General features: G+C 36.8%; 1 protein-coding gene across 1 annotated transcript in view; it reads left to right on the forward strand.

Annotated features, from left to right (window-relative positions):
* The first annotated feature begins 5,113 nt into the window (after positions 1-5,113).
* The window catches only part of LOC103037480 (lysine-specific demethylase RSBN1L), a 66,160-nt gene continuing 46,944 nt past the window's right edge, over positions 5,114-24,329 (forward strand). The window contains exons 1-2 of the mRNA XM_007244994.4: positions 5,114-5,665; positions 16,840-17,037. Coding sequence (XP_007245056.3) covers positions 5,167-5,665; positions 16,840-17,037 — 697 coding nt within the window. The 5' untranslated portion in view covers positions 5,114-5,166. The remainder of the gene's footprint in view (positions 5,666-16,839; positions 17,038-24,329) is intronic.

Here is a 24,329-nt window from a genome sequence, read left to right on the forward strand (position 1 = left end):
TTTGCTTGTGTGGTTTTGTTTGGAGTTAATTGGAGTTAATTTCTCAGTCTAGTGGGTATTCACTATGATTGCAGAACTGTTTCTGTTCTTCTCTTTTTTTTCGAATTTAAAGAATTCGGCGATGTGAAAAGTATGCCAAAAGTAAAATTCTAATATCTCCCAATCCCTTATTAATGCCTAATTAATCATATTGCTCAGATTCAACAATGCAGAGCAAGTTTACCTAAAAAGTAAATCCATTCAAATTACATTGAAAAAACATTCACAGTGCAGGCTAGAAAAAGTAAGTGAACTGCTGTGGCGTTGACTTGCTCACAAAAGATGTTTTATTATACAGAAGAATATAAGAGCAGCAGTCTGTACCTGCCAGCTGAAGAACAATGACCAAAGCATGCAAGTAAATAAAAAATTACAGCTCTGGAAAAAAATGAGACCACTTAAAAATTGAGTTTCTTTGATTTTACCAAATTAAAAACCTCTGGAATATAATCAAGAGGAAGACGGATGATCTCAAGCCACCAAACCAAGCTGAACTGCTTGAATTTTTGCACCAGGAGAGACATAAAGTTATCCAAAAGCAGTGTGAAAGACTGGTGGAGAAGAACATGCATACATGAAAACTTTGATTAAAAAACAGGGTTATTCCACCAAATATTGATTTCTGAACTCTAAAAACTTTATGAATATAAACTTGTTTTCTTTGCATTGTTTGAGGTCTGAAAGCTCTGCATCTTTTTTGTTATTTCAGCCATTTCTCATTTTCTGCAAATGAATGCTCTAAATGACAATATTTTTTTTTGGAATTTGGGAGAAATGTTGTCTGTAGTTTATAGAATAAAACAACAGTGTTCATTTTATTCAAATATTTACCTATAAATAGCAAAATCAGAGAAACTGATTCAGAAACTGAAGTGGTCTCTTCATTTTTTTTCCAGGTGTAAATCTATAAATGGTTAGTTGATTGGCTGTTTCAGAATTGTCCACGGTTCCTCCTCAACATTGTGCAAATCTTATGTTTAGCTAATGGTAATGTTCAATGAAGATAAGTCCTAGGATCTGCAGTTTAATATTAAATTCAAAAATGCACTTATTTTTTCTAGCCTGCACTGTGGATGTTACCTCAATGTGCTCAATAAAATATAATACACTCTATTTTAATGTGTTTTTACTTTAGGCTTTAATCTTAAATTTTGTTTGTCTGGAACTGTGCTTGATAATAAATCCAGATGTGTGTATTTCTAATATATATATATATATATATATGCTTGAAACAAAAGTACCAGTTCACCCGTTACGATCAGTCACAATCCACTTTAAATAAGATGCCAAAATAATATTTTATGCATGTGTGTGTGTGTGTTGCCACTTTACTCAAGACTGAAAAGATGCATAATGATGATACTAATTATTCATTTATGACTGGGTAATTAGGGACTGACTAGTCTGGTGTATGAACAGATTTATGCATCACAAAACTAAATCACTTTTTTTTTCTTTGGTAAATTAAAAACTCTTCACTAGCCAAGTCAGGAACTAAGCAATGTTATATACTGTATTTCATTGTCTAAAAGTGTAGATTCAATAGACATCTTCATGAAAGTAAACCACTGATAACACTTACACAATAAAAAAAAAGAAAGAGTAGATTAAAATGCAGTCTTGTTTTCAAAAGTTTAAACCAAAATTAACTGGGTTACTGCAAAGTTAATGCTAAACAGTAGAATAATAATCTTTATCTATCTATGTTGAGGAGGTGGAGATCCTTACTTTAAACAGCTATGGTTTAAAAGTTTAAGCTGAAAGTAATTTTTGCAACTCAATTATTTTTTACACTCAAAAAAATTACCGCACATTGCTGCAAAACTCATATAGGTAAATGCATTTCTGGACCATGCCCTTAATTCCCTCAGTGAGAGAAAAAATGCTGATTTAATGCTGTCTGATTTAATTCAGACTAATTTAAGGCATAGAAGTGCAAAATGGGTAGAAATGTTATTTAGCTAGTAAAAATTGTGAAAATGTAAGATATATGCTTACTATAATCAGTTTCGACACAATTTTTTTTGTTTTATTGTTTATGTACTGCACTGATGTTTTAAAGACTGTATGGTCATGAAAAAGTCATGGAAATGTTTTGGTTAAAATGTGTATGAACACTGTTACATTCACAACCCATCCCATTGCAATGACATACAGGGTAACTTTAATGTTTTAGTAGCTTGAGTATAGGGCTAACTGAAGACAATGGAGTAATTAGCCAGCACAAACAAGATCTGCCCCACAGAACAAGGTCCTGACCCACAGTCAGCTAATAGAGGCAGTGTGCAGCCGATAGTGGCTTTTATTCTCGCTGTATTTTGGCTTGTGTTGTGCATGGCCGGTTCCCTTCTGAAATAGTGTTGTTATCAAGAAACAACTTGAGTGTGTGAATTCGAATAGCAATTTTCCACACCATCAAATATTGCAAGCTCTGTATTTATCCCTGGTCTAATTTACTAAAGCATTTAGTACATGCCAGGCCTTCGAAGCTGCCGCATGCCTGGGGTAGTGAAACTGCCTCATTAACATGCTTCAATCACTGACTGTATGTGTGAAATCACATTCACAACTATGTACATACCTGTAGGTTGTATGCATGCACATAGGAGGAGTGTCATTAGAAGGCTTCAGTCGGTTTGTCACAGATTTATTCGTGTACCTGTTGCAGCTGACAGAAACACTGGGATTGCTGGATATCATTCAATAACACAGCGACTGCCAGAGGTGCCAAGCAGGGTCTGGAGCCAGCCTCCATCTCCGCTCCGCATGAGTGCCCTACTGAGGAGTGCTGGATTTGGGGGCTGAACTAAAGCCAAGCCCTGCCAGTTCATCATCTGCCCACGCTGAGGATCCATTTGAGGGCAGGGATGGAATTCCCTTGAAGTCAAATCGCAGGCTGACCGGCCCAGATGGAACCTGCTCTTTTATGCTGATGTGGAACTTCCCCTGCCTGAATTCCATTATTCTCCCTTATAACACCATGACAACTTCCACATTTTTGGTTTATATTATTGTCATATTAAACCTATAGTTTAAAGTAACTTTAAAGTTGTAGAAAGTCTATTATAATATAAGTTATCTGCAGTTCTAAAAGTGGATATGGACAAATGCTAGATTTGATCATTAATTTATTGAAGTTAAATGATCCAATATTACATATCTTTAAGGCTTAAGGTTTCCCAAACAGTGATCATGCCTAGGTTTGAACTACACAGCATTTTGAAAACATATTTTCTATTAAAAATAAAATTTGTTCTAGGACCAGGTTTAATGAACACAAAAACTCATAGTAATTTAACTTCTAAACAACTGAAGGCCATTCACACATTGATAATGTTAATGTTCATAAGTTCATGAATCCACTATCAAGAGAACACCAGACAACAATGGTATGCATGGTAGAGTTACAAGGAGAAATCTGCTTCTATCCAAAAATAACCTTGTTGCTTATCTGCATTTTGCTTAAGCACGGACAGGTCAAGTTGACTACTGGAATTCATTTGTGGACGGATGCATCCACAATATAACAATATAGCATTAAGTTTGGAGAAAGGAAGGCATTGCATTCCAGCATTAAAATCCTATCCTATCTGTAAAATATGAGTGGTTTGTGCCTGTTTGGCTGTATGTGGGCCTGGATGGCCACTTACAAATTCAAAATTATACTAGCAAATTCTGAAGGAAATTGTCAGGACAGAAGTTTAAATGGACTACACAAACTGTATGGATGCACTAAATTTATGATTTAAATTAATTTGTTTCTAAACCTTTGGTTCTCCTTATCTTTTAGTTCAAATTAAAACAGAAATATAGAAAATTCTACAGTCTTTGCAAACTTTCAAGCACCTTAAAAATACAGTGTGTTTAAAAGGTCGGTGGTCTATAAAAATATATAAAAGTATATTTAAATTTATGTGTGTAATAGATTTTTGGTGGCACAGAGTTCAATTAGCCTATTCTTCAGCTACTTAGCCACACAGCTAAAGTGTTAAATTAGACAAGCATACTTCAGACTGAGTGTGTCTTGGTTCAGTAGCTACATTTGTGGTAAAGAGGGAGATGACATACTAGTGACTTTCAAAAGATTAGAATATCATGAAAAGTTACTTTATTTCAGTAATTCAGTTCAAAATGTAAAACTCATATATTATATAGATATATATTACACAGAGAGTAAGCCTTTAAGCGTTTATTTATTTTATTATTGATTATTATGGCTTACAGCCAATGAAAACCCAAAAATCAGTGTTTTAGAAAATTTGAATATTATATAAGACCAATTGGTACTTTTGGTGGTGTGACAAATCCTGCTGGAAAATGAAATCCACATCTCCATAAAAGTTGTCAGCAGAGGGAAGCATGAAGCATATAGTAGCTCCTTAATTTCCACTCACGCACTGTTGTGTTGTGCGTCAAAATTGAATTACTGTGCATAGTAGTGGAAAAAAGAGCTATTTTAGTAAACGTGAGGTGACGAACAGGACTAAAATTACCGGAGGACCACGAAGTTTAGCGAAAAACAGGTATTTCATCCTGTAATTTAGGACGTCTGAGAAAAACACGTACATGCTCGTTCTGGAGGGGAATAAAATCACAGAGGACCCCCCCATAGAAAAAAAATACCCCATGACCTCCTGAGAAACTAATCCCATCCAGACAGGGCTTTAATACTTGTCTGGAAAACAAACTCTTAATTTCTGGTTGAAACATTCCTTTAAACTTCCACTCCCAAATTAATCCCCCACACACACAGACAGAGCGTGTTGTGGGTGTCAGGACTAGGGTATTAATCCCAGTATCCCAGTCGTGAAACTGAAATGGGAGAGAGAGAGAGTAATCATTATTTCCTCAGTGAGCGGCTGCTCCTTCAGCGTGCTCCGCGCGTCCAGCGTTTCCCGCGTAATGGAGTATCCGTGCTGAGAGCCGTACTGCGCCACGGCAGAGCCCCGCCGCTCCTCCCCCTCTGGCCTCACTGGGCGGAGGCTCCGCCCCCACGAAGCGGATCCGCGCGGCCGTCACGCGAGCGGCCCGCCCCCCCCGCCCGGCAGTCACGCCGAGGCCCCGCCCCTCCCTGCCCCGCTCACAAACAGCAGCAGAGTCGGAGAGTAAATAGAGAAAAGCCCCAAGATGGCGGAGTCGCTGAGCTTCATTCACTTCGGCGCTGCGACCAAAAGCCCGCTGCCCAAGCCTAAAGAACCGAAAGGGTCGTCCGAGAACCGGCCGCAGTCCTCCCGGGACCACCATCCCCCGCCGCCTAAGAAAGTTCGCAGCGACGAGAAGAGCCTTAAACCCAAGAAAGTGAACGGAGAAGGCGGAGGAGGAGGCGGCGCGGCGGACAAGCAGCAGAGTTATGGCAGCCCGACAACATGGAGCTTCACTCCCGTCAAGACCAGCAGCAGCAGCCCCGCGGCGCCCGTCCAGCCCCCGCTGCACAAGGTCTTCAAACAGAGCGCCTTCCTCGCCTCCCCGCCGAAACCCAAGAAGCTGAAGGAGAAGAGGGATAAGGAGAAGGAGCGGGAGAAGGAGAAGAGGAAGCACAAGCTGCCCGCGGAGAGCAGCGCTAGCGGCGGGCTCGGCGGCGCGGGGATGAAGAAGGAGAACGGGGAGGTGAAGTTGGTGCAGAAAGGTAAGCTAAATAACGCAGTTCCGCGCTTTTTAAACCAAATGTATCCCTTTATAGACCGGTTTACACACCGGAAATGCCCCTTTCAGGTTATTAAAGTGGAGTTTGGTGTGGAGTGGGCGTGTGTATCTGTGAATTTCTCTCTGAAAGTGTTGTGAGAAACATTCAGCCGCTAGCTAACCGAGCTAACTAGCTTCTCAGGCTAGCAGCGCGGCTAGCATCTGAGCTAAAGCTAACGGGTAGTTTCCCTCGTTTCACCAGAGAGTGAGAGAGTGTGAGGAGGCTGGACTGTTCAGAGCTGTTCACAATAAAAGTGAAAACATGTGGACCACGTTACTAACTAGTGTGGAGCTGAAATGACCAGTTTCTGAAACATTTTAGCCTAAAATATTAGAAGTGTAATAATTCCTTGCTAGATTAACTCAGTGCTTAAAAAACTCAATACGTGTGTGCAGGTAATTAACCTAGTGTATTTTTTTTCTTTTTTTGAAATATAGTTTCAGACAAATTCACTAGTAATAACTAGTTTACAGATTAATAAACTAGTTACCAGAATCACATACAGCTCTGAAAAAATATCAGACCACTTAAAATTGAGTTCCTTTGATTTTACCAAATTGAAAACCTCTGGAATATAATTAGAAGAAAGATGGATGATCACAAGCCATCAAACCAAGATGAACTTCCCCCAGGAGTGGGATAAAGGTGGAGGACAACATGCCAAGATGCACGAAAACCGTGATAAAAAAAAAATCACCAAATATTGATCTCAGAACTTTTAAAAACGTTTCGAATATGAACTTGTTTTCTTTGCTTTGTTTATGGTCTGAAAGATCTGCATCTATTTTGTTATTTTAGCACTTTTTCGTTTTCTGCAAATAAATGCTCTAAAGGATAATATTTTGTCCGTAGTTTATAGAATAAAACAACAATGTTCATTTTACGCAAACATATATCTATAAATAGCAAAATCAGAGAAACTGATTCAGAAGCTCTTCATTTTTTCCACAGCTGTATACTTAATATAATTTGACTAGTCATATGTTCTTATTGGTTCTCAAGGAAGTTAACACTCATTTATCCAAAATTAAATTTTATCAGTCCAGTCACATAAGGTTATTTCTAATTAGGGCTGGCAGGTTAATCAAATTAATCTGATCAATAGAAATACTGTTTTAATGTGATTTACAAAATGGGATTTTCATATTTTGCACTTTTCCATTTATTTAAGTGAAATACAACAAGGTTAAGTTTTCACCGTATTTAATATTTTAAAGGGGGCTGTTAACTGTAAAAACTATAATATTTTTAAATATATAGGAAACAGCAGGCAGCACATGGCTTTAAATGGTACTGTCTGTTTACAAATAAAATATCAGAAGTTATGTAAGAACTAAACATTGTAATAAAAAAGTATTTAGTGATTACATGTGCCGCTGGACCTTTTACTAATAAACATGTACACTGTAAAACATTTTAAGTTGGTTAAACTCAGCAACATAAGTTCCACTGCTGCCTTAAAAAGCTGAGTTAACTCAACTTGATAAACATTTGTATGAACTCAAGATGTTAAGTTAAACAAGATGTTCAAATACTCATTACTTATTGTTTCAACTTGATGCACTGAGTTAAAACAACTCAAGTGTTTAATTTGTCCTTTTTTAAAAAATGTTCTGTTTAGTCAAATAAACTAACAATTCAGCTTTATTTTAACACACACTTTCAAGTTAGTAAAACTTCAGTAATATTCACACAACTTATTATTTTAAGTTAACCATAAGTATTAGAAACATTTTTAACATTATTATTTAACTGCCAATACTGACAGTATATTGCTGGGGCAGAATTAGAGTAAACTCAGTAAAGAGTGAACTCTGTAGCTCAAAGCCAGCATACTGTGATCACTACAAACACAACAAAGTTAATGTGCTCTTACAGCTCTACAACACTGAGGCCTGGCAATCAACACATATATTATATTACTGCACGCCCAGGATCAGGTAGCTTTGTACAACAGACAACACAAAGATGGTAAGTAAGGGAGAGACCACACCCAATATGCAAATATTGGCCTGGCAATCAACGTATATATTATAATTCGTGCACGCCCAGAATAAGGTAGCTTTGGGCAACAGACAACACAAAGATGGTAAGTAAGGGAGCGGCTACACCCAATATGCAGATATATGGTACCAGGAACCAATAGGAAAGCTGCATGAACCAACACTGTAGAAAGAGCTAAAAGTTGGTTGAAATCACATTTTTTCATTGGCTCAACAAACCTTTTTAAGTTTTCCAGTTGAAAACAATGGAGTTGTACTGGCCGGTGAGTTCACTCAACTTAATAACATTAGTTCTTCTGACTAAAACACAGAATTACTTTTTGGAGTGTTGGTGACTCACGCAGCTGAAAGTAGTCCCCTTTAGTTTTTTGCTCCTTGTTATTATTAACTGCTATGCGTCGGTTAAAAAGTGTTTAGCCCAATGCGCCCACGGTTTTAAAGTTGTAAAAAGTACTCCAGTCTTTTCTAACTTGCTGCCTATCACTCTACCTCTCTGCATTTTCAAATCTTCACACTTTCATTTTTTTTAACCAATAACTTAAAAACGTAAGTTGAATAAACTTGGGTAAATTTGAATAACTCACAGGAAGTTAAGACAATATGTTATTTTAAGTTATTTTTATGTAAAACAAAGGAACTTGAGTTCAATATACTAAACTTGTCATGGCAATTGGAATTGAAGAGAACAAATAAGTTCACATAACTTAATGTGGCTGTAATGTTTTACAGTGTAATGAATGATAGAAATGAGGGTGAAAGTACACGTAAATCAGCGGTAACAGTCAGAATTACATTAAGGATGTGTGATCCTGGTAATGACTTAAATAATCTGTAGTCTAATGATATTATTATTATTATTATTATTATTATTAAAAGCATTCATAGCTAAACTCTAAAATTATAGTTTCATAAAAGCTTAGGTTATTACCACTAATATCTTTATGGGACTTCTGTCACTTGTCATTTGTGGCTAAAACGATTTCTTTTAACATTGTAACTACACAGCACATTTGCAAGTGTTAATTCAACACTGTTAATGGTAAATGACCACTGAGTGCTACGTTTTAACAAACACAGCGTTAACATAAGGTGTTGAATTAACAAGTTTGGTTGAATAACTGATAAAACACAAAAGCACACATAACAACGTGACTCCTCTCACAACTGAATTACTTTCAGACTTCTGCAGCAGTTCAGTGCACTATTAGGATAAATACATGCACAAATTGTATGAATTTTAAGTATTAAGAATGTCTCTGGGTGTCAGCAATATTATATCCCACAACAGTTTGCGTTGTTTGCCTAAAGCTTTCTTTACTACATCAGTATGACTAATGTGACCTCACATTAAGATATGATTTAATGTGTGCTAAGAACGCTGGTATGCTTGTAATGGATAGTAATGAGAAAATTTTTGGTCTTTTGACACTTTTTTGCTACAAATATTTTATTAACTTTGTAATGTCTGTGCTACACTTAACTTTTCCCACATCTCACAATAATACAAGCTATTACATATGTCCTTAAGGATACAAAAGGAGAAAAAAATACTGTTCTTCTGCTATATCTTATAATCTTTCCATTATAAAATGCAGTGTGAGGTTAAATAAAGGTAAGGTAAATGAAGTGTAAGATTGTAAGGTTCAAGTGAAGTAGGAAAATCCTCACTGTAAAGTTACTACATGTTCTGTACCAAAAAGAGCAGATTATTGGCAGCGTTAATAATGACTAAACAGAGCAAAACAATCTTGTTTAACACATTAATAAAGAGACAAATATGATCATTGAAAGTGTGCAAACCACAAATCCAACACGCTATGCTATCTTATTACTTACACTCATGGAATTTTCAAAATTTCAGTATTGAAGAGATCTTGGAATTGTGATACTTTTTTAATCCACACAGAAAAACTTACATGTTGTTGTTGTTCTTCTAATGAGAGCCTTACAGTGACCCTACATGCCTCACCACACTCTTAATTATGGAAATGTGTGTTGTCTGATTATCATGAGACCATGTGTTTTGTCAGACGATCAGTTGTGGCAGTCTGTTCAGTAGTAACAATAACTTAATTACTGTATAAACATCCTGCATTATGTCAGCATGAATGGCACATTCTTTCCTTTATATGATCATACGTTTTACAGAGTGATTATAAACTTGACTTCTACAACAAAGTGGGAAAAAAACTGAAAACAATTTAGTTAAATACAGGCTTAAATTGTACAGGTTTTCACCATCAGTATCTCTTATTTCCAAATTTCACAAAGTTTACAATACAGGTGCTGGTCAACGAATTAGAATAATTTGAAATAGTGCAATCATGAAATTCTTTGAATGCATTTTTTGTGCAGGAAGCAAATCAGGTGTTCACCGCACCTGTCCTACTCGTTAGACTAATCACAGAACTCGTTACCTGGAAAAAAATTTGCTCAGCTGAGCTTTCCAAAAGGCCCATTTAGGCCATTTAACTGTGACACTGTTGTTTTATTGAATTAGAATAATGGAGAAACCGTTTCATTGAATTAGAATAAATGCTCGAATTTTTGTTTTCTGTGAAGAGTGTTCACTGTGCAGTATAAAGTCAGGGTTGAGTAGAATTTCTAAGTTGTAAAATCAATCATGGGTAAGCAGCGCGACCTCTCAACCGGAATAGTGGCTCAAATTCAAGCCCTTCGCCAACAAGGCTTGACCCAAACTAAAATTGCTGAGCAGCTCGGCATCAGCCAGTCTTCCGTCTGCAAAGCTCTCAAGAAAAACTGCAGCAAGCGCACCAACTGTTCCGGCGTCCGAAAAACTTCTGCTCGCGACAACAAGCAGCTGAGAAAGATCGCAGTCAGCAACCGGTTCAAGTCCACTTCCGAGCTCACCGACTTGTGGAACAAGCAGACCGGCGCTGACGTCTCCAGATCAACCACTTACCGTCGTCTGCGCGAACTCGGCTTCAAATCTCGCGTTCCAGCAGTAAAACCGATGCTGAACAAGAAACAAATGGAGAAACGGCTGAAGTGGGCCAAAGAACACGGCGAGTGGACTGTTGAAGACTGGCAGAAAGTGGTCTTCAGTGACGAATCACGCTTCTGCATCTCCTTCGGTGACCAAGGTCCTCGTGTCTGGCGTCGTGGTGGCGAAACCTACAACCACGAGTGCGTGAAAAGATCCGTCAAGTTTCCCCAGAGTGTTATGGTCTGGGGATGCATGTCCGCTCGAGGTGTAGGGAAACTCTGCTTCCTCAAGAAGACTGTCAATGCTGCCGTATATCAAGATGTTCTGGAAACGTTCCTAATTCCAACTGTTGAGGAACAGTTCGGCGAAGAAGACTTCATATTTCAACAGGATCTTGCACCGGCTCATGCGGCAAAGTCGACCAAAGATTGGTTCACTAAAAAACAGCTTGAAGTTTTGGCATGGCCGGCCAACTCGCCTGACCTCAATGTCATTGAAAACCTTTGGGCCATCGTCAAGCGGAAAATTCGCGACAGAAAGCGTACTACGCTGGACCAACTGAAGCAGAACATCGCCACTGCCTGGGAAGCTGCGAGTGCGGAAACGTGCGACAAGCCGGTCAAATCGATGCCGCGGAGACTTCAGGCAGTCATACAAGCCAAGGGGGCAGCCACAAAATACTGAGAAAGTGATGATTGTAATTATAATAAAAATTATTCTAATTCAATGAAACGGTTTCTCCATTATTCTAATTCAATAAAACAACAGTGTCACAGTTAAATGGCCTAAATGGGCCTTTTGGAAAGCTCAGCTGAGCAAATTTTTTTCCAGGTAACGAGTTCTGTGATTAGTCTAACGAGTAGGACAGGTGCGGTGAACACCTGATTTGCTTTCTGCACAAAAAATGCATTCAAAGAATTTCATGATTGCACTATTTCAAATTATTCTAATTCGTTGACCAGCACCTGTAAATAGCCCTCAGCTCTTTCAGTATGTGCCTTACTCATTCTATAAGTACATCACTTCCACCTCACATAAACTCTGCTGACACTGCCAGGAGAAGCTGTATAGCCTAAATCTCCACTGTAACAAGCAGATAGACTGAAACACTAACATGTTAAACTACCAGTTAAAGTCACTGAATCCATTCAGTCTGACAGTCTATATCTGCCCGTTGAAACCTGTTTAGACTTATTATTAAGAGTTAAGCAGGCAGTAATGTGCACAGTCGGATTTCATGTATCTATTCACCGTCAACAATAATAATAGATGTGATGTGCATAAATGTTTGAATGTGCGCATGCCTGCAGTTTCAGGGAAAGATTTGCTCAAATAATAAACAGATCAACTTGTAACAGTAACTGTTTTTATGTGTTGATAAATTGGCCCAGAATGTATCGCTAAAAGATTATCAGTTATTTCATTTATCCATAAGTTGATAATGTAATTGCACCATGCCTCGGTTCAGAGCACTTTTATTTATGTACACTATTATATACTTACATTTACGTATCTGAACCTTTAAGACCTGATCTATGCAAAAAATGTATTGCCTTTTTGGAAATATGAGACTTTGTAGCAAAATATTTTAATTTCACTGTGGCTTCTCATTTTGCTCAACAATTTGGGACTTTGTTACATTCCAAGGTTTGTTGTTATTCAGTAATTACATGGTAGATGCAAACCTATGAAGTAATGCTTTCTTAGGGGTGCTGGTGTCCTAATTAAGAAAAGCCTCAAATAAAATGTTATTTTTTTATATTAAAGTATTGTGTGGTAATAGTCATACGAGTGCTGTAAGATAAGTTATATTTTGTAACAGCACCAGCACAGAACAGTCAAACTTTGGAAAAAAAAGTTAGTTTTTAAATAAATTGACCGACCTTATATATAAATTTAGTTATTTAATACCAGATATTTATATTTTGAGTAATCTTGTCCAATTTTTTAGCATGCCGGTCTGGGCAATGCTGTATATTCTGATAAAGTATTAACAAAACAAATTAACATAACAAATGAAACATTTTTAGTGTTGTTCTAGATTTTTACCCAGTGTTGAGTAGACTGAATGTTTGTTATACCTAAATGTGTTTTCTGTCAACCCAGACACTTATATTGCTGAATTAATTTGATTATATAATTTACTTCAATAAAGAGTGTCTGCACAACAATTAAAGTGGAAGCTGATTTATGTCAACACTTTGTGGATTTTACCCGTCTGACCGTGTTGTAACATGTTTTTCCCCTTTTTATATCATGAGCATACTGCTTTCCACTGTACAACGCTCTGACTGTGTGCGCTTTTTTCAGGGCTGTAAAATGATCTGTGCAGCTTCTTTCATCTTGCAGTCGTGTTTGTCATAGTGTCTACTTTGCAGGAAGCTTATCAAGCAGCTGTTCTGTAACACAGGTTTATGTCATGCTTTACAGCTTGTAGTTTACAGCTGCTGACTTACTGCCTTACCACCAAAGCTTAAAATGGTAATTAACACATGATTGATTGTGGTTAACACTGCTCCCTAACTGATCTTTTAATTTTTTTTTTTATGGAAATTAATTTAAAAAGTGAAGATATTTCACATTTTCTTGCAGACGCTCTCTTAACCCGAAAAGGACAGGATATTATCTAAGAATGTACGTAATACTGTAAAATATTTACACACACATACATAAGAATTTCCCCAGCTACTCACACGAGTCTAGATTTCTAAATTCAGGGCTAAAACTTTTTTTTACAACCTCCCAATATATATATATATAATTTTTACAATTACTGTTGTATTTTATTTTTGGATTTTTCTACAGTCATTATGTCATCATTTTGTAATTTCTTTAATATATGCCCCTCCTCTTACAGCGTTACCAGCATGAATAGACATGACTTATAAACAGACACTGCACTAAGCATTAGGAGTGCTCCCAGTCATATTTCAACCAAACTTCTCATAACCAGTTTCACCACACACAGATTGGCCATTCTGAAAGCTTCCAAAAGTTCTTTAATCTCGTCCCATGCGCTATTTTTACCGACCCCTGGGCAGTGGGACTACATTAGTCTGGAGCCTTGTAAAGGGTTTTCAGAGTGATGCCAGAGGTGGGCAATATGACAAAAATATGTATTGTGACAGTTTCTCAATGTCAAAGTATTTGTTTCAAATGACATTTGATAAGTTTTGTTAGAGAAACAAAAGTTGGTAATGCTAGAATTTAAAAATCATATCAAAACCTGAATTTGCTGGGATTTTCTTTATTTACAGTAAAGCAAGCAGTTTGTCAGTGTTCTGCAAGCACTCAAACAATATCTTACAAGGGTAGGATACTAGGAATACAACAAGAGGAATACTATGGGGAATAACGTGCATGTAGTTATACCAAAACATCATGGAACAAAAATATATTTGGCTCAGTGTATACAGTTGCATAAGAAAGTAGAGTTGCACGGTGTACCGAAGGTTCGATTCTTTTTCGATACTACGTCATCACAAACGATTCGGTTCTTTAGCGTTCGATGCTTTCGATACTGTATATAGCCCAGTCACTAGCTTCAAATGAGTCAAATTAGTAGGCGCGATTTGATTCAGTTCATAAGAAAACTGATTCACACCGCAGCAGTCGGTGTGGCAGTATTCAGATAAACTTAGTGTTCTGAACAAATGAATCGATTCACGCGCAAGCCAGCAGAGCAGCAGCGAGTGTAGAATGGCGACGGCTAAAATAACAGATGTCTCTCGTCCGCGACTTGTGGACAAAACGGGCGCGAGGAGTGAAGTGTGGGAAAATAGTCTGAGATGTAGGCATCTGTTTTTTATTTATATTTTTATTTTTAAATAAAATAACGAAAACTGAAAGTGAAACTAAACTACTTTATTAGCGCTGTTTTCACTCCCGCAGTTGTACAGCGGGGGGTGTTGTGCCGATTCTGTCCGCGAAGCGGGAGTCGGATTCAGTAGCGGATTCGGCACAAGGGCGGCGGCACCTCGCGGTCCGCGGTGTTAGTTGTAAGCGCTCGCGCTAGCCGCAAAATACGACAGAAAACACTGAGGGAGCTGCAGAATTATGTATGGGACTAGAATATGAGCACGAGGAGATCAAAGAGAACCTTTACCTGTGAGTAGCTCACATCAGAACACGCAAATCTCTCTCTCTCTCACTCTCGCTCTCTCACTCTCTCACTCTTTCTCTGCGTCTCTCTCTCGCACGTGAACGCCTCCGCGTTTGACCTGCAGCACTGTCTTTAGCTGTTCTTAAAAATCATTTTAATTAAATAATAGTTCTATGCTTCTATGTTACAGTGTTATTTAACATAATAGCAGACAAGCACCCTGATCTCTACAAAGAGCTGCGAAGTCGACAGGTTAGTGGAGTTAGTCAAGATACACTCTGTCTGTAGCTTTACTAAGATTTACTAGCGACTGCTAGTAAATCACGTTAACATGGAGAGGAGTGTGCAGGAGTTTTGTTTTGGACCCGTGGTTTTCTCTATTTCTCCATTATCCCATTGGCTGTGAAACATGAACTCAAGATGTTCACGTTTTCGCGTTTCCATCGCAAATCTGTGGTCAGGCACGTAGCCTGCTTGATCGTTACACTGAACATGGGCTTATTAAAAACGGTAAACGGTTGATTAATAAAACGGAGCAGTGAGTGTTAAAATGAACATAACATTGTAATGTTCTTCTTGTCTCTTTATTTTCCTTATTCAGAACTTAACTTCTGTCCGCCCGTCAGGTTCACATAGTCAGGCTACCATTACCTCTGGTTTTAGTTTTAGTTTTTAGGAAGTGTTTAGATAATTATGTTATAGTTAAGGTTATAATAACGAAACTTGTTTTTTGTACAAATGTTTCATTTTAGAATAAAAACGTTTGCACCGATTGTTCAGTGTTCAATCCAGTTCAGTCAAAAATAAACATTTTATGTTCAGATATTTTTATTGTTTTTTTTTCTTCCAAGTATCGTTTTGGTATCGAGAATCGTGATACTACAGTTGGTATCGGTATCGAAGTCAAAATTTTGGTATCGTGACAACCCTATAAGAAAGTGTGCATGTCCTCTGGAAGCCTTAAGGTGTAGGTTTTTGGATTTGCATGGTATTGTGGGAACTGTAGTTGTTCAAGAGTATTGCAGATAGTGATGTTTAGGTTAACTAAGAGGTGAAATGACTTTGAATGTTACCAGTTGTTTGTTATAATTACTCAGGAAAACAAAAAATGTGCCAGATGATCAGATATATTATTCAGAAAAATAAGCAGGGGAAAAGATTTTGGTCTCTACAGGTAAACCAGTACTTAAGTAAAAAAACAGCGTTATTTATGAGTTGGTATTGACAAACTGTGTTTCGGAAGTAGTAACTAATGAGTTTCTAAATTTTTAGCTCCTCAAACTTCTCATCCACTCTAAAGTGGTCAGATAAGGCAGGTAATGGAGCAAACAAGTAGACAACAAATGAATGATTTATTTTTATGGTTTGTGGGTCTGTCTAATTCCAGCTGATTTCTTATAGAATCTTGGTCTTACGTTTAAAAACACATGTTGGTCCATCTGTTTATAAAACTTGTTTTTACAAGAAACTTTGGTGCTTCGGAGGTTACAGTATTGAATCAGCTCCACTTTTTAAAAAATGTTTTTTAAAAAGTGTCTGGGTACGGCACAGATGTTGAAAGCATGTTTATCTGTCCCATACTTGCAGGTGTGGAGTTCAGAATGTTTAACACATAATCCAAAGAAAAAAAATACTCATCTGTGAAATAAGAACTGTATCTGTAACTTTCAATGCATATAATGTACACAGAGCTGAGCATGTGCATCAAGGCAAATCAATTGTTCACAAAGTTTCCAACTAACTAGTGTAAACAAACAACACGTTGATACCGTGGAACTCAGCTCTTCATAGCTACTCTATTGCAGTGTGACTTTAATTTTATACATAGAGATACTGTATGCAAAAGTCTTAGTGTTTGAATAAATAAGACACTAATGCTCTTTTTTTCCACTAACTAAACTGAATTTGTTACTTGTTAAGGGGTACTTTATGTTGGATTGAAGGAGGTGAACTGAGTAGGTGGAGTATAACAATGGAAAAAAGGGTTCTTGTAAATACATGTAAAAAATGGAAATATTTAATTGTGACTAAATTCAGCTAAATTTAGTTCCTTTCTCTGTTCCAGATCACATCATCAAAGATAAACTGAAGGAAAGAGATCGGGATAAAGAGAGAGACCGAGAGAGGGAAAAGAAGAAGGAAAGGGATAAAGAGAAAGATAAAGACCAGGAAAAAGAGAAGGAAAAGGAGAAGGAGAAGAAGAAACACAAATTGGTGAATGAGATCAAACGAGAAAATGGAGAAGTCAAGTTGTTGCAGAAAGGTGAGTGATGCCACTCTTTCTACTCATTACTTGATACAACTCCTTTAATACAAGCCACAGTACAGAACAGCGGTCTGCAGTACCAGATTACCTGTATCAGACAGAGCGATGTTTTGCTTGTGCAGAACAGCTTACTGAAGAATCATACCAGCATTTGTGATGTAATTTATTTCTGTTGTAATCAAGTGTAATCTCCCCGACTGTTTTTCGTGCTGTAAGTGGTTCGTTAAAGTATTAGCAATTTCAGACCATTAGAGTTTTTGGCATTTATGAAAGAAAAATGATAACTGTAGTTGTTTTGATGGATTGATGAAATTACCTGAATGGGTTTTATTTTAAGAGTGAATATTTCTATGTTTAGTCAGAGCGCTTTCTGGGACAACTTTTAAATTTGTCACACTGAAATATTGTGATTCAGCAGAACACTTTTAGAATATCCTGGCACAGATCCTCAGTGTTTTCTTCAGGCACTGCACACCAGTCTCTAAGAAAGTAGACAAAAACAAGTTGTGGTAGTACACAGATTAGCTAATTTAGCTAATTGTGAGAATTATTAATAATTAAAGTAATGAAGTTGGTTTATAACATGCTTATTTTGTTTTTATTTCATCTGCTAAAAAAGCTTACAAGTCAATTTGTTTATAAACTAAAAAACTAATTGTCGTGTTGCACAGACAAACTGTAAAAACTACAGGAAACCACCGAATGCTATCAGCATTATGGCATTATTTTTTACTTCAGTCATTTTTTAAACTTTCAATAGTGTGTAATATTATCACTAATATCACTTCTACTCTGTATTTTATTTTTTTCTGAGCTCTTTTTATTGCATTAGATTGACCCTCATGCAGTAGTATTAAATGATAGCTAGACCGTTTATATATTAAACATTTTTTATTACATAAAATCTTAGAATCCTTGTAGAACTCTGTTAACTTATAACAGCGACACCGGCACCTCTAACATTGCTAATCTGATCTTGGCACACCTCTAACTTCACTATGTAACTCTGGTGAAGTTACCAGGACAGAACTTGTGAGCACAGTGTTACCCAAATCATAATTGAATCACTATTAATCTACCCTCTGAGTCCACATGCTTCTTTCAGTGAATCTGCTGCTTATCTCCTGACTGTAAAGGGGGGCCCAGCATCAAGAACAATGAGTTCTCCATAAAACCGTTATGTATTTTACTCTCTAAGTAGCTTGCTACGTAATATTTGCTCCTGTAGAATCTGTTCCTGTGTGCTGGAAGATGAGATTGAGCACCTTTTTCTTCTGTAAAAGTCATAATGTTACTATGAGAAGTTTTCCAGGAAACAGTGAAGTTTTATGGAGTGTGTTAAAAGGGGGGCATTTTAAGGAGTACTAAGCAGTTTCTCTGGGCATGATGGCCCATCCAAAAACCTGAAACAAGAAACACGTCTCTGTATGTCTGTGTCTGAGGTACAGCAATTACTAGGACTTAACACTCACTAAATGTTTACATCGCTGAGCTTATGTTGAGTATGGTTTACGTATTAGATGGTAATCTGCTAGTACCAGGAGTAATGTTGTAGCTGGCTCTGAGGGCCTGCTGTCACACGTGCAAATGGGTTCCTTAAATAATCTCAGAAGTGTGGCCTTTGTTTTTTTTTGTAAAAGATTTATATAGGTTGATTTGGATGCTTACCCTACATGTTGAGTCCAAGCAATTTGAACAGTGACCTAGCTCAAGTCATGACCAGAAACTGAATGACAGTTTAGACCTGAGCTTGCTGGTTATTTTGTGATTATTTTGCATTGGAGATGAAACGAGGGCGATCAGCACAAATCAGCTGTGATGATGCAGTTATGGAGGCCTAGCAATTTTTCAGGGTTTGTTTTACAGTAATCTATTGCCACAAATTTCAAGGCACTTTATTGTTGACTTGTGTGCTGGCTTACTCAGTATTTGTTTTCATATCAATTTGGAGGCCATGTCTCTCCGGATGGATCTTTTTATTTTCCCCTGTTGTGTTCATGTACATGAATTGGGTCTGAAGCAGCGTGACGGGAGCATTTTCAGCGTTCTGTGAGTGCGCTTTTGTTTACGTCTGTGTGTGGGAGCGAGAGACAGAGAGGGAGAGAGAAGTTACAAGTGGAAATTGTCTTTGTAAATTAAATTCCTGTTTAGTAGCTCTCTTATGAGAGTGCACTAGCTCTGTTGTAACTGCATTGTTTCTGTGTTGGATCTCTGGTTTCGTTTTTGAAGGCGTGAGTTTGGAGAGTTCAGCATTTGGAGGATTTTGCTTTGCAGGGCTTCATGGTTGTGTAATTTTGCAACACTAGGTTCTTGATTATCTACTACTACATCCTGTCAGTTAGTTAAACGTACATTTTTTACTGAAATACTAAGTAAAATTACTTGTAAATTAACATCTTACTTGACCTCTTCATGATTGATCATTTGTAGTAGGGCTGTGTATTGTCAAGAATCTGGTGTTTTGATGCACATTGCAATACAAGGGGTCTGGTTCAATTAATTGGAATACTGTAATCAATTGCAATTTATTAAAATACAATTTTAAACAAAACTAGCATTGTATTAAAACACATAAAATTAACAAATTCTGACAAAAATAAAGTTAACTCTTTATGCAATCTTAACAGAGGGATCTGAAGAAAGCATGCATAACAGTAAGCAGTGGGGATTTAAACACACTACAAAATGAGCCACTGTTTAGCCCAGTCTTTACATGTGAACTGTAAACTAAAAACAATACTGTGTTTTTGAGAATTGACAAGTTATTGTAAAACATCACAATACTTCAGTACATTTATGTTTACTTACTTTTTAGGTGGATTTTTTTTTCTACAGTTTATAATCTAAATGCCAGGGCCCGCTAATTCTTGCTTAAAGGGTTTCACATGAAAACTGAGGAATAACAAAAAAGTCTTATGATCAAACACCTGCAATGGTACACACAAATAAATAACAGATTATTAAAGTGGCATAGTGCAAAGCATTGTACAATTAAATTGTCGTAATGTTGATAACTATGTTAACCAGATTTTTCTAATTGTTCCATGTGAGCTTGTATACAGCTTTTTGATTGGAGGCACTGTTTTTGTATTAACATTTCTAGAATTATTTTTTTAGTTTTTAAGAGTCCAATAACAGCACGCACATTTGGTGTGCTTCTGCTCGATCAGTACGCACAGTTTTGGAAAGTTTATCTCAGGGCAGGCCCCTGAAAACAAACTCACCTTTAATTTGACCCTCTTTTATTTGCCTTTTTTATCTCTTGTTACGTGCGTTCAGTGTCATTCATTTTCTTTCAAGTCCAAGACCTAGAGTTTGACTTGCCTGACTGCCACCAAACTGCTTGTGCACCAGGGCAGATCCCCATGTTTTAAGCCAAAGCTATTCTGACTATTTCGTGTTTTTTTTTTTTCTGTAAATGCACATTATTATTATTATTATTATTATTATTATTATTATTATTATTATTATTATTATTATTATTAAAAAAAAATAGATGCCAGTCTTTTACATAAATATATTATTTAATATATTATATAATATATTATTATATGTTTATTTATTAAGTATTAATGTGACGTGCAAAAAGAATGTCTTACTTTTTTTTACTTATATTTAAGATGTATTCATGTCAAATTCAGAATATAAATGTGAAATGTTGAGTGATTAAAAAAAAAATCTAAGATTGCAGACCATTGTACAAACCTCTAATCTCCTGTTAAAAGGACCTGTCCATTAACTGTAATCATAGAGTAAAAACACACAGTAGACCTTCATCAGCAATAGTTTCTAGGAATCGTTGTGTGTGTGTATGGCTGTGTCCTGTGGAAGCCTCCTCTCTCCTCAAATCCTCCAAGGGCATTTAAAGATTTTTTTATTTTTATTTTTATTTATTTAGCCTTTATTTAACCAGGTCGGTCCCATTGAGACACAATGATCTCTTTTTCAAGGGAAGCCTGGCCAAGACAGCAGCCTAAACATCAGTTTCAACATTTAAAACAGACAGTTCACAGTTAAGCCATAAAACAAAGAATCAAACAACAAGGAATCAAACAGTAATATACAATATACAGTCTGGATGGGTCAATATGATTGAATAACAGGACCTTCACACAAAACATGAACAGAAACAATAAGAGGCTGATTCCAGGTTTCTTACAAAATTTCTAAATGTTCTAAGGGAAATAAGTTCCTTCAGTTTCAGAGTACTCTGCAATGAATTCCAGGCAGCAGGTGCAGAATGCATAAAGGAGCGTTTGCCGAATTCAGTGCGAACTTTGGGAACATTGAGGAGATAGCAATCATTTGAGCGTAAAGAATAAGTACTCTGGACTCTCGAAATGTAACCACTTACATATTGAGGGAGTTTGTGATTCTGGGTGACGAGCTGAAGGACTGAGAGGAGAGGACTTGAGGAGGCCATAGAGACCTGAAACACAGAGCTTTAGACAATCATAATTTATTGCAAAGGAACAGAGTTTACAGTGGTGCTCTCTTTTAGTGTAGAGAAGTTCATGAAAAGTGCTTTCTAAGCTTGTTGAAGTCTTATCTGTCGGAAAAGCTGTAGCACGCTGTTTGTAGACTTTGGTCTGTTTAGTTCCTGTTAACTGAAATTCTGCCTCAGGCTTGAGCATATTGATGTGGACAAAGAAGGTGTGTTTGAAATCTGTTTGGTGGTGATGCAAAAGGCAAAATTGACCGTATAGTTTCTTCGTGTCTCAGCTGGATGTACAGAAAGCACAGATTATTAAAAATGAGATGTTTGTTTGCTGTGTAATGAAGATGAAATTATTTATGCTATTTTTCAGCTTTTTTAAGCAATAAAGTGTTTTTCTATACAGCTCTGTAACCTCTGTTTAAAATAAATAGCTAGCCTTGCAGAGTCAGTGAAAATGAGTACTCATAGTTGTGCAAAAGTGCATTCAGGTAGATTCCCTCAGCACAAGTAAAGGTGAATTTTTGTGTTATGAGGCTGTTAGTGGTCAGCCTCCCCCACATTTTACAGGATAATAGTATAAAGTAGAGATCTGCACTCCTGTGGAACTCACATGACCCGTCAGAATATCTTGCGGGACCACATATACATGTAGAAAAATCCGCAAATAAATGAATAAAAAATCAAGAAAATTATAATAATCACGCAATGATTTTAATGCATAACCAACAGAAGGAAAACAACTAATCAATCAGTAAGATTAATAATAATGCATATATTTATTAATTTCATTGAATTCAATTTTATATATTTATATTTAATTCCTGAATTAATTCCTTTATCCAGTGTACAGGCCTAAATCCACATCTAATACAAGATTCTTGATCTGATTTTAATCAGTGCATAAATCTTGATCAGTGCATTCAGTACTGAGAATAACTCAAAGAACTGTAGTTCTGAACTTGATGTGTATAACAGACGCACGATTGACATGATTTTTGTGCAACTTTTAAATTACAGGCTAATGAACAAAACCTGCAAATCAATGTTTTCAGTCTGTTTGTAATTTGATTACCGATATTAGGATTACGAATTATAATATAAATGTTTGGGAACCCCAGTTCAAATAACACATGTTGGTCATTTTCATGTGTAAAAAAAAATCCCTACATCCTCCACAAATAAAACGATTCTCCATATTTTAATGCACAAATATTGTTTGTCAGCAAAAAATGACATACCTTTAAATTTGGCATCGGCAAATCTAATGAACTGATAGTTGATGAAATACTTATTAAACTTAAGACGAGCAGAATATACAGGTGACTTATTTGGAATACTGAATACTTGCATTTTATTCATTTTCCTACAGTCCTCTTTCATTCTGTGATATTTTTTTCTGGTTCTCTATATTATATGTGTATCAGTGTATTAAAAAAATCCCTGTTTACTGTCTATATGAACAGAGATGGGTTGAGTGCATGCTTGTCATTTTAACAATAATGAATAGGAATAATGAAAGGTGTACTGCTAGTGTTTTGGGGCAAAACGAGTGAGCTGCTCTTTGGAGTGGGAAGAGCAAAAGCAATAAAAGTAAATTGTCTGTAGTTGTCTTTTGTTGCCGAGATATTTAAACAGGTGTTGACCTTGAGGCCTTCTCTTGGTCTTATTGTGTTTTCCACAGCAAGCATGTGATTTTAATGCTGTATGGATTTATGATGGGCTAGGGCTGGACAAAATGGACAAAATTAGTATCACTATATATTACCTCCTTGTGGTCGATACAGTATAATACCGGTATTTATATGAAAATTTATAAAAGCCACTGAAATACTGCCAAGAGTGCCCACAACAGATGTCGGTGCATTAATTAACAGTACTTACAAGAGTAATAATAATTGTTAAATGGCTCAACTGATTGTTAATAGACATTAGTTAGAACATTATTAAACATTGCGGCATTTTATTGTGTAAAAATATTGTACATTTTAATGAATTAGGACATTATTTAAGACATTTGTCATGATTAATAATTAATGGTGTTTAAGTGGTGTTTATGATTAAGGTTCTTTGATTGCTATACTTAACTAGAGGCACTGTAATCTGCGTTTTTCTATGAGCAGTCTTAAGCTATAATGCTAGTCTGCACATTAGCTTGGCTAAGATTAGATCAGCAGGCGTATCAGAGCCTGTGTGCTCTTTTGGATGAGAGACAGCGTGATGAGTTATGCTGTCCATCAGTTAAAATTACAGTTTCAGATGTGTGTTTTTTGCCCAGAGCTGGAAAAGAAAATGCACTCTGAAGTGGAGGGGTAGTTTTCCAGTTAACTGTAGTGTCACTGCTTCCCTCAGAACAGATCTGGAAGTGTTGCGTTTCTCTCCGCGGTCTTCCGGCAGAGGTCAGGTTCTCTTTAGTGTTCACATGCACCTTTTGTGTGTAACGTGGCTCTTTATGAGCTGTGTCTGTTTAAGCGATCGTCTGGTCTGCTGTCCCAGTTGTGAATAGGGCTAATAGGGGGATGGGTGCTGTAGAGGGCAGGATTAGCAGCTATCGCTTTGTAAAACAACCAACCATCTCTTTCTCTCCCTCCCTCTCTCTCTCTCCATTTCAAGGCTGGATGATTACAATTATTGTAGTGGCTAATTAGATGTCTGTCATTTCCATAGTTATAGTAATACATGGCTCAATGGCTGTTCAGCTCATTTTTGTGTAAAAACACAATTTTATTTTCTTATAAATTGTAAAAGTTTTTTTGGAGGTCAGCTTGTACTTTGAATGAACATTATTTATTATATTAAGCACATTTGGGAGGCACCGATGTGGGAGTTAATGAACATTTAAATAACACCTAGA

This window comes from Astyanax mexicanus, chromosome 2, assembly GCF_023375975.1.
Source record: "Astyanax mexicanus isolate ESR-SI-001 chromosome 2, AstMex3_surface, whole genome shotgun sequence".
NCBI lineage: Eukaryota > Metazoa > Chordata > Actinopteri > Characiformes > Acestrorhamphidae > Astyanax > Astyanax mexicanus.